The sequence below is a fragment of the Myotis brandtii genome, unplaced genomic scaffold (genome assembly GCF_000412655.1).
Source record: "Myotis brandtii unplaced genomic scaffold, ASM41265v1 scaffold434, whole genome shotgun sequence".
Lineage (NCBI taxonomy): Eukaryota > Metazoa > Chordata > Mammalia > Chiroptera > Vespertilionidae > Myotis > Myotis brandtii.
In genome coordinates this window covers 3,072,327-3,083,526 of record NW_005366599.1, presented here as the reverse complement: position 1 = coordinate 3,083,526, position 11,200 = coordinate 3,072,327, and the positions used below count along the sequence as shown (strand labels likewise).

The 11,200-nt window shown below is 48.0% G+C and overlaps 1 protein-coding gene across 1 annotated transcript; it reads right to left on the bottom strand.

The window, feature by feature from the left end:
• Nucleotides 1-2,598: 2,598 nt before the first annotated feature.
• Nucleotides 2,599-9,260, bottom strand: VAMP3 (vesicle-associated membrane protein 3). The gene is made up of 4 exons (XM_005874369.2): nt 9,114-9,260; nt 5,883-6,041; nt 5,052-5,103; nt 2,599-4,323 (listed from the first exon to the last, which is right to left on the bottom strand). Exons 1-4 carry the CDS (start codon nt 9,243-9,245, stop codon nt 4,304-4,306), a joined length of 363 nt encoding a protein of 120 aa, XP_005874431.2. The 5' UTR covers nt 9,246-9,260; the 3' UTR covers nt 2,599-4,303.
• Between the last annotated feature and the right edge of the window lie 1,940 nt (nt 9,261-11,200).

The following is an 11,200-nucleotide window of genomic DNA, read 5'->3' as shown; positions in this document are numbered from 1 at the left end:
GATTGGCCGCCGCTGCGGGCTCTGCGGGCTCCCATTGGTCCAGGGGCGGGGTCCGGACGGGGGCGCCCAGGTTACGTAACCCGAGGCGAGTGGGCGGGGGCGAAGGCCCCCAGAGCGCCTTACGTCACGCGGTTGGGCGGGAGGCTGACCAATCCCGACAGGATGGCGGGGAAGCAGGGGGCGGGGCCCTGGAGGAAGACAGTGCATGTAAAGGGCGCGCCTCCAGGAAAGGGGGGCGTGGAGACGCCCGTTTAAAGTACCGGAGGCTGAGGGTGCACCAGCTCATCCGAGATGGAGGGCGCTGTGCAGACCTGCACCCCTCGCCAGGGCCTGTCCATCAGAAATCTTCAGTGTTTGTCGGGTGAACGAAAGGAATTGCATCGGAAGGGAAGTGTGCCCATGGTTCATGCCGTGTGTTGGATAAACCATCTTATTTTTCCAAATGATGGCAGATCGCACTCGCCTCTGAAGCTCTTTCGTCAGGGTGCGTTCATTCAAGTATTTATTGAATGCATATCTGGGTAGGGATGAGTGTGGCCCCTGGGCGGGGAGAGCGTTGTGGCCACTCAGGGAGTCCACATGTTATTGACATAAAACATATGAACAACTCCATAAAGTTCAGGAGGTGGCAGGTGCTGTGCAGAACATGAAACAAGCTTGCAGCGGTTCTCAACCTGTGGGTCGCGACCCCTTTGGCGGTCGAACGACCCTTTCACAGGGGTCGCCTAAGACCATCCTGCATATCAGATATTTACATTATGATTCATAACAGTAGCAAAATGACAGTTATGAAGTAGCAACGAAAATAATTTTATGGTTGGGGGTCACAACATGAGGAACTGTATTTAAAGGGCCAGAAGGTTGAGAACCACTGGATAAGGTGTAACTAGGACAGGCCTGGGGGTGAAGGAGGCAAGAGGCACATTAGCCAGGGGATCCGGGAGGCCTCTGAGAAGGTGAAATTGAAACCTGGGTGTGTGAAGGGGGTGGGGAAGGCCCTGCCATAGAGCAGGTTTGCTGGTGAGAAACCGAAAGGCAGGATACTTTGCCCGGAGAACAGGGAGGGGGAGGATGGTGCCAGTTGGGGTCAGAAGTTAGGAAGGGCCAGACTACAGTGGGCCTTATTATTAGAGAAACTTGGATTTCTTTCTAATGGTCGTGGAAAGGGGCGGGTTTTAAGCAAGACAGTGATTTGTATCAGACTGCTGCACAGGAAATAGTTCAAAGTTAGGAGGCCTTGATTCCAAGAAGATACATTTGGGGGCACAGAGCCCTGTGGATGGAATGAGAAGAGAGCAGCAAGGTGACTCCTGAGTCTGGTGTAAGCAGAGCCATTTGTGATGGGACATAAACTTAGAGGGAAGACTGAGAGTTACGTTTTCACGTTATGTTTGAGAAGTAGAGTTGTCAGGTAGGCCGTTGGATTTCTCAGCCATTCTCTGGATGGACATTATTATTGACTAGAGGCCCGGTACACGAATTTGTGCACAGGTGGGGTCCAGCCGGCCCACTCCAATTGGGGCTGGGGTGGCAGGGGGCACAGGAGGTCAGCGGGCTGGCCCCGCCCCCGATCAGGGTGGGGTGGAGCCGATGGGGGGCCAGGCTGGCTGCCGGAGAGGGGCCACAGGCAGCTGGGGGGCCGATTGGGGCCGCAGTGCTTGTCAAAGCAGCCGGTTGTCCTGGGGTTCCAGTCACTTGGCCTTTATATATACAGATAGAAGAGGAGTGGGAGGCTGTTGGGTTCATATTGAGTTGGGAGGCCTATGTCTAACAGGCCAGGCATCAGTAGGTTCATGACAGAAACATGGGAATAGATGACGGAGAGTGAGTGGAATGAAAGACAAGTTGGCTGAGCACCCTGCCCCAAGGAACCCTGACATTTAAGGGAGGGCAGAGAAAGAGGAGCCCATACATGGTAGATTTCCTTCAAAATCTTGAAAATGGCACTGAAGTTCTACAGATTTCATGATAAGAAGGACCTGAAGAAGAGGCACAATTCTTTTCCAGGACAATAGCAGGTCGGACAAGAAAAGGAGGTGCCCATCTGTCCAAGGCAGTGGGGAAAGTCCACCTCTTCTCTCCCAACAAGATACCATGGAAACGGACATTTTACTGTAAACGTTAAGTCTACTTCCACCGCATGATATGCTTCCCCAGGGGCTGCTGAATAAGAGACTATGTTCAAGGGGAAAGAGAAGCAGAATCAGAACAGGAACCACGTGTTTGAAGTGTCCCTCACCTCCCAAACGATACCCCCCGTTCCAGGCAGGCAGCGGCCTGCTGTCCCACACGCCGGCCAGCTCTCACAGCACCTTGAAAGACCACATACTTAAGAATTCAGAAGCCACATGCTGACGGATTTGGTGTCCATGAGAAAGCCAGTCCCCCCGTCTCCTATACTGAAAAGCACTCTGCACAAGAAGGTAGTTTGCTCTGTTCACTGGCGGATGGGGATACGCTGGGTAACAGGAAGTTAGGGAGCTCAGGGAGGGACTGGCGTGTAGGGGATTATAGGGAGGCAGGGGCACAGCAAGGAACGCCATTTTTAGGACTTTGCCAGGCACAGCTCCTCCTCTATAAGCAACACAGGACCAGAAAGATGTTGATAAACACTTTATTGAAGTCATTACAGTGGGCAGTTCCCAGCTACATGCAGAAACGAGCGAGGTATCCTGGGTTAATGCAGGAGCCGGTGGGTTACATGGGGCTGAGCACAGGCCAAGGAGAGAGCACCACAGTTTCCATGTCAGACGCGGCCAGAGACCCTGAGCCGAGGGGCTGACGCCCCTACACTGACGGCTGCTTCCTTCTCACAGCCGGGCGTGTTCTCACTCATTTCAGTGCCGTGGGGGACAGATGCCAAAGGAACGGAACCCGTGTCCTGGCGGACTCAGCTGCCGCTGCTCTGCAAGTCCCGGGCTAGCATGTGAGCTCCCAGGACAGCAGGCGGAGTGTAAACCTCTGCTCCTCCCTCGGGGCCTCCTTGCCTGTCTTCATTCACACCTGACTGCCTGCCCTTGAGCCGCACAGCCTGATGCTGAGTCTCAACAAAACTCTCAGGTGGCAAAGCAGCATCTTGCGCAGACAGTCTGCGTCGGTGACAGCGAAGACAGACAGCGTCTCGGTCAGCTTCCCTGTGAGAAGTCGGCCACCCTGACCAACGCTAACGGGGAGCTAATGTAGGAGACAGATTCAGGAAGGGGAATATGAACAAAAATGGAAACAAACTCCAAGAAGCTATAGGCTGTGAGGCCTGGGCCAACTCATGACCAGTTCACAGAGCGTCTTCCTTGAAGGCTACACACTGTTGCTCACATAATCCTCAGAGACACACTGGAGCCCACGGCTGTATTCTGCGATCTGTCTCTAGGTGCGAGATGGTCGGGGTCTAGCTGGAACCTTCTCTAACCCCAGGAAACGCGCTGACTAGGAAGGGGAGTTGTAACACCTGCAGGGTTTTAAGGCAAGAAAGGCCTGAGGATGTAGAAGCTTCACAAGCAATATTACAACTTGAATTCTGAAGGGCACCTGGAGTTCCATTGGTCACTTTCTGGAATTTATCTGTCAGGAGCAGACTCAAGGGCATTTTACTGGATTTAACTTTTTGGCAAAATAGGAACTTTGGTCATAGCCATAGTTCTATCAAAATGTTTTAAAGAGGTTATTTCTGATTAAAATATTTTTAAAATATGATACAAAACAGTAACAAGAAAGTAAACATCTTCGTATCTAATGTAAGAACAAAAATTCTTTACCAGCATCTTATTTTAAACACAGTGAAAGCATCAGTAGTGCTTATAAACAGTAGAGGTTCTCGCATAAGGAACCAGAAGAGGAGAAAATAAGGCACAACCTGTCGTTGTCACAGATTTGAGTGAGACAGTAGTGTTCTCTCTGGAAGGCACAGACGGGAAATCTGATCACCCAAAGGTTTAAATGTGGTTCTGAAGATAAGGTCACACGACGGGACAGCTAACTTGGAAGAAAGTTCCCTAACTGGAATTAAAGGCGATTACTAGACAAGGCTACTGCGAGGTTACGCACTCTGGGACTCCAGAAGTCTCTCATCAGCCCGTGTAAAGTGGTGAAGGCACTGTGCAAACTGCGGGCTGGGCTGACCACACTTCTGGTTTGGAGTGCATGTTTAAAAAAAAGGCACATTTCCTAAAAATCAAACTTTACATTAACTAGCAGAGAATAATCATTTTACACATTACAGTTTGTAAGCTTGATAAGATAGCAGGCTCTAAGTCAAAGTCTTGAAGAGGTTTCCGGAACAGCAGGCTGGAGGCTCGCTGGTTCCTCATGAAGACACGCTCCACACTAATGAGCAGGGAGAGGGAAAGAGCAAGGAGACGCAGTTAGGCTTCCGGCGCATCCAGGAGGAACCTGCGCTCCAGCCCCCGGGTGAGCAGAGCGGGCACCGGGCCTGCTCCTCCCCGTGGCTCAGTGACATGTGGTGGCGGCCAGACCAGACTGTCCAAAGGAAGGCTCGCAGATGTGTTTGCACGGGGCTAAATGGCCATGGGCTGTTCCAGAACTGTAGGTAGTCTCAGTAGCGGTAACAGTAATGATGGCAGAGTGTATTTATTTATTTATGTAACTGTTATTATTATCATATGCCAGGTAACACCCTAAGCACTTTTTGTATATGAACCAGTTTTGGCCTCATAACCAACACATGAGGGAGGTACTCTTATTATCCCCATTTACAAATGAGCAGACTCGAGTTCAGCGACACTAAAATACTTGCCACAGCCACGCAGTTGGATGGCGGTGGAGCTAGGATGGCCCGTGCTGTGACCTGCTAGACTACACTGCTTCTCACAGAAGGCGATCTCTGATGGGAATATATCCAGAGAGAACACGGGTAGGCCAGTGGGAATGAATACACTTTCTCGAGTTTCCGAGCATTAATGTTTACATAAAATACCTCAGACTTTCATCATACAACACTCAGGTGTTTAAGACATGTACTGAAGAGGAGAATCTGGACTACACTGCCATGTACGTGAAGCCAGCGGTTCCGCTGAGCTGAGCACAGCACTCACCGATGATGATGATGATGACGATGACCACCACGCTGATGCCTATGGCCCACATCTGCAACGAAACGTCCCGGTCACATTCCACAAAGAAAGATGACCTGACCGCAGAGCGTCCCACGTCACCCTCGTCACGGACAGGGCGGGCGGGTGCACTCGTCTGAGAGAATGCCGCTGCGAACGCCTGAATGCGATGCTCTCAATTCGATCGGAAGGTCATTTACCTGCTTTTCGTAAGCTCCTCAAATGGCCTGCGGTCCCTCAGTAGCACTTGTCTGTGTATGAGTTTCCCACATCGGGAGGGGCTCCCGGGCACAGAGTGTATGGGAAAGTGTCACTTCCAAGCCAGGGGAGGGCAGGACACACAGGGATCTGGTGGCCGCGCGTGTCTCTGACAGTCACGTAAGACCTGCAGGGGCCCTGCTCCTGGGTGGCGCTGCTCTCGGCTCCTCTGCGCTCGCACTGCGGCCTCGGGGAAGCTCTTTCCCTCGCACCGCCAGCCCCTCCCGGCAGCCTGTGTGCAGGGCTCCGCTGGGGGTGGAGCTGGGAGGGCTAATGTCTGTGATGGATTTTGGACCCTCCTACATGCTGCTTCTTTATTTTTTAACTTTATTTTTACTGTCTACATGCTTCCTAAGCTCAGCCACAGAGCGTGGCAGTCTCCTAGTTGTGGGGATACAAAAGGGTGTACAGTCAGTGTTTAGATTCAGCGTCAACCCAAATTCCCATGGGGAGTCAAACTCACCTCCAAGATTTGTGCACCCCAGTATTTGTGGGCTCTGTCCACCCCGAGAATGCAGAGGGGACTGAACGTAAGGACGAACTGGAGAGGATTACCTTGCAGTTCTTCCACCAGTATTTTCTCTTCAACTTGGCAGCACTTGTTTCAAATTGGGAAGCTCCTGCCTGCAGTGCGTCCGCGCGGTCGTCTAACTCGGAGAGCTTCTGATCTCTTTCCAGCACCTTGTCCACGTTCACTCTCATGATGTCCACCACCTGAAGGGACATGACCCCACCACGTCACACATGAAGAAACGGAAGAACAAAAGGTCAGCCCTTTGTTATTTTGAGCCAAACTTTCATTAAAAAGGGGGCTAGGCCTCACCATTCCATGAAATAAACACTTAGTAAACTAGAACTAGAAGGAAACTTCCTTAACATGATAAAGGGTATTTATGGGGGAAAAACCCCTGCAACTACCATCCATGCTCAATGGGCAAAAGCAAAAAGCTGCCCTGGCCGGTGGCTCAGCTGACTGGAGTGTCGTCCTGTCCCGTACACTAAAAGGGTGCTGGTTCTATCCTGTTCGGGGGGTGTATGGGAGGCAACCAATCGATGTTTCTCTCTCTCTCTCTCTCTCTCTCCCTCCCTCCCTCCCTCCCTCCCTCTCTCCCTTCTTCTCACTCTCAAGTCAATAAACGTATCTTCGGGTGAGGATAAAACAAACAAACAAAAACCAGAAAGCTTTCCCCCGAAGAGCAGGGAACAAGACAAGGATGCCCACACTGTCTCCTGCTGTTCAACACTGGACTGGAAGTTCTGGCCAGAGCAACTGGGCAAGAAAAAGAAACAAAAGGCATCCAAATTAAAAAGAAATAAAATGACCCGTATTTACAGATGATCCCATATGTAGAAAATCTCAAAGAATCCCCAGTAGGGTTAATAAACAAATGCAGTAAAGTTTCAGGGTACAATATCAGCATCCGTAAGTCAGTGTTTCCATATACTAACATTCGAAAGGAAATTAATAAAAACAATTCTGTACACAATAGCATCCAAAAGAATAAAATCCTCATGGATAAACTGAGCCAAGGAGGCAAAAACCCGGACACTGAAAACTACGAAACACTGGGGGAAAATGAAGACCTAATTAAATGGGAAGACACCCCGTGTTCACAGAGTGGAAGACTTACTATTGTTAAGATGACAGTACTTGCCAAAATGATGTACTTAAGTGCAGAGTCATCACAATCTCTATCAAAATGTCAATGGTCTTGGCCCTGGCTAGGTAGCTCAGTTGGTTAGAGCATGATCCAGATACGCCAAGGCTGCGGGTTTGATCCCCGGTCAAGGTACATACAGGAAACAACCAATGGATGCGTGGATAGATAGAATGACAAGTTGATGTATCTCTCTCTCCCTCTCCCTCCCTTCCCTTTCCTCTCTAAAGTCAATAAATGTAATAAAAAGGCAATGGACTGAAATAGACATTTCTACAAAGCATACATACAAATGGTCAACAAATACATGAAAAGTTCAACACCATTGATCATTAAGGAAATGCAAATCAAAGCCACAAAGAGATACTACTTTATACGCACTAGGACGTCTGTAACAACAAAAACAAGAAAACAAGTGTTGGTGAGGGTGTGGAGAAACAGGAATCCTTGGATATTGCTAATGTGCATGTAAAATGGTGCTGCTACTGTGGGAAAGTTTGCTGGTTCCTCAAAGCTAAACACAGAACTACCATATGACCCAGCAACTCCATTCCTAGATACATACCCGAGAGAAATAAAAACATATGCACACACAGAAACTTGTATGCAAATGTTTATAGCAGCATAATTGGTAAAGCCAAAAGGTGAACAACTGAAAAATCCATCAACCGATGAATGGATAAACAAGGTATACACATGCAATGGAATATTACTCAGCCATAAAAAGGAACAAGGTTCTGATATTTGTTACAATTTGGATGAGCATCAAAAATATGATACTAAGTGAAAGAAACCAAACACAAAAGGCCACCTAGTGTGTGATTCCTTTTGTATGATATACCTAGAATGAGAGAATTTATAGCAACAGAAAGCAGTTAGAATGGGAGAGAACAGCAGAAAGAGGGGGCGGGAGTAATTACTAAATGTGTACAAGGTGTTCTGTGGTGATGACAAAAAATTGTGAAACTAGACAGAAGTAATGGTTGCACAACACTGTGACTATAACAAAGAACCACTGAGCTGTACGCTTTCAAATGGTTAATTATGTTGTGTGAATTCCACCTGAACTCAAGAAACAAACACCTCTCCTTAAAATTCCTTTGGTTAAGAAAAGGGACCCAATTTGATTTTGTAAGTAAACAAAAGTTTCATGCAAGATGGAACGAGAATGGGTTTCTTAGCATGAAAATACAAAATTTTCAGAAGTTCATAAAGCCATCATATAAAAATATTACCATATGCTTTAGCAATCCACTGTTAAACATAGTTTAACAGAAGTTTTACTTTTATATTTTTCTTACATTTATTGGGGTGAACTGGTTAATAAGATCATGTAAGTTTCCAGTGTGCATTTCTAGGACACATGATCTGTATGCTGCACTGCATGCCCACCACCTCTTCCATCACCATGTACTAGTGTGTGGGCCCTGGTTTAACAGAAGTTGAACGCGGCTTTCTAAGGCAGCTACATGCAGAAAGGCCAAGATATCCTTGTTGGACAATGATGGCTTTTAGGGACATGGAAACAGTAGTTTGAATCTGCCAATCTTCCGTTGTGGGTCTGCAAACATAGGGCAGAACGAAGATGCTGTGAGCACCCTCTAACTCAAGAATTCCACAAACGCAGATTTGTGGGGCTAGAGCACTGTGCCAGCATCTGCCTTCTGCATGTCAGTGGGCACCAACTGGAGTTGATGCTAGAGGCCTGCTCAGGCTGAGTAATACAAAGTCAGGCTATTGGAACAGCGTTTTGATGAAAATCTGATCAGAAGGGTTGGTCTTGGCTTGAAGAACCTATAGATCTAATTCTGAATATTTGATTACCCTATTTTATAAAGTAGTTCCAATTTTTTTTTATTATTGTGGAAAATATACATTCTAAGGCAGTTCTGGGAGGAATGCCCTCAGGGAGGGGCATTTGTTTCAGGAAAACAAGCAGAAGCAGGAGAATCTGGCTTCTGCTTAGATCACGGCTCCCACAATAGCAGGGGCGAAAGTGTGTGACTTTTATGACATGGTCAGAATTTACTTCACGTTCACACTTCTGTGCCACTCTTCCTAAATAATTATTTCCAGAGTGTTCCCATGTTGACTGAGAATTCATCTTCTCAGCTTTTCAGAGCAGTACCTCATCCACTTGGTTCTGTGTCTGCTGAAGTCTGCGGTTACTGCCAGAGGCAGCACTTGGACCTGCAGGCGCACCCGTAGACCTGAAACACGCAAAGGCACGAGTGTCAGTCGAGGAGCATTCCAAACACATTTCTGTACGTACGAAGTCATTCCGTAACTTCGGAACTACAGCAGAAAACGAATAACGAACAACGGTTCTAACGACATTTCTTCTAACTCCTCTGGAATTTCCAACATTCATCCACACATGACAAGTGACCAGGGTCTAAGGCAGTGATGGCGAACCTATGACACGTGTGTCAGAGGTGACACGCGAACTCATTTTTTTGGTTGATTTTTCTTTGTTAAATGGCATTTAAATATATAAAATAAATATCAAAAATATAAGTCTTTGTTTTACTATGGTTGCAAATATCAAAAAATTTCTATATGTGACACGGCACCAGAGTTAAGTTAGGGTTTTTCAAAATGCTGACACGCCGAGCTCAAAAGGTTCGCCATCACTGGTCTAAGGAGAGGTTTAATAGACTGTGCTTTGTATCACTGAAGAACCTGGTCCTAAGATAGATAAACTCTACTTTCCAATTTTCTAATTACTTTTTTCAAGCCACACATCTACTTAAAAGCACTCGGTATTCCTCTGATAGTTATGGAATGCTTTTTCCAGTATGGTAAATACAGGCATTTACAGAAACAAGCAAACAATGCTCCCTCTCTTTAAACGTCTCATCAAACGCCGTATTTCTCCCCAGGCAGACCTTCCTTGACCACTCTGGGTTTGAAGACCTTACTGTTTCCATGACTTTGTTGGTAACCCTTTGATTTGATTTTATATATAGGCCGTCCTCGGTTACGTCAGACTTGATGTATGTTCGTCGTTACGTCACCATCTCCCATTTATTTATTAAAAAAAAGTTCCGTCATTTCGATGTATGTACATATGTGCTTTATGTTTTTTATTATTTATTTACCACAAGTAAAGGTCAGGAATTGTTATCTTTCTTTTAAATTTTTTTTACTGTTTCACTTCACTACTGCTGTGTATGTGCTCCATGTGAGTGACGTAGGTGCTTACGTAGGTGGGGTCCGTTACGGTGAAAATCACATTAAGTCTCGCCCTAGGAACGGATCTCCGACGTAATCCGAGGACATAATGTATTATTATTCAAAAAGGGCAGGTAAATGGGAGGCAGTCAGATCCTATATGTCCTTGTTATAAAGTATTCTGGGTCATTTCCAATTTCTGAGCCACCATGAGCCGAGTCTTTTTGCTGTTTGTCAAGTTTTGTTTTTCTGCATCTAGTATAACATTTACATACCAGGAACAAAAGTAACAATAATAAACCAGTAACATTGATTTGGCACAGAAAATGCCTATTATTAGATAAGGAAAAGTCTAAGGCGAACGGATCTCCGACGTAACCCGAGGACCTACTGTGTGTCAAAATGGATCCTGAAGGCTCACAGGCCCCTGTGTCTCAGAGGTCTTCCCTGTTTCAAAGACAGCGCCTCGCAGGTGCCTTGCATACAGCAGCCCCCGACTCACTGAGCCAGCAGGCAGTGCTCTACCGCGTGTCAAAGGCCAGGGAGGCAGCAGATCCCACTCCGCCTCCGCGAGGTTAGTGTCTGGGAGGCCACTACTGGTGCATTTTCCCATTTAGTCCTCATAACTCGTTGAGGGGATACTACTATTATCCCCATTTTACAGACGGGTAAGGCGAGGCCTGGGAAGTCTGCACCGCTGGCTGGTGTGCTAAGACCAGGTGCTGTGTAATCCCACGGACCCGGACCTTCACCACTGGGGTCTCCTGGCCCAGCGGCCCGGCAGCCACCCTGCAGAGTGGGGTCCCTAGTTCCTGGAAGGAGCCCGGGAGAGAACGCTTCCCCTCCCCGCTCTCGGTGGGCCATGAGCAGGCTGGAGAGGGAGCAGGGTTCGTGGCTCCACAGTGTCTGCACGTTGCCCCGGGAAAGCCCGAGTGCACTCTGACCGTGGGCGCCTGGAGACAGGGCAGGCCCTTCCCTGGCAACTTCCGGAGCCCAGCCCTGCAGCAGCCCGGCAGAGACCACCGCCCCTTCGGGGACTCC

Bases quoted from the DNA above. Each gene is read 5' to 3' on its own strand.
- VAMP3 (XM_005874369.2), bottom strand. From the start codon at position 9,245: ATGTGTTTGGAATGCTCCTCGACTGACACTCGTGCCTTTGCGTGTTTC. The intron at 6,042-9,113 runs GTACTGCTCTGA...ATGTCCCTTCAG, and splicing joins CACAGAACCAAGTGGATGAG to GTGGTGGACATCATGAGAGT. The intron at 4,324-5,051 runs GTGAGTGCTGTG...CCTGCTCATTAG, and splicing joins CGTCATCATCATCATCATCG to TGTGGAGCGTGTCTTCATGA.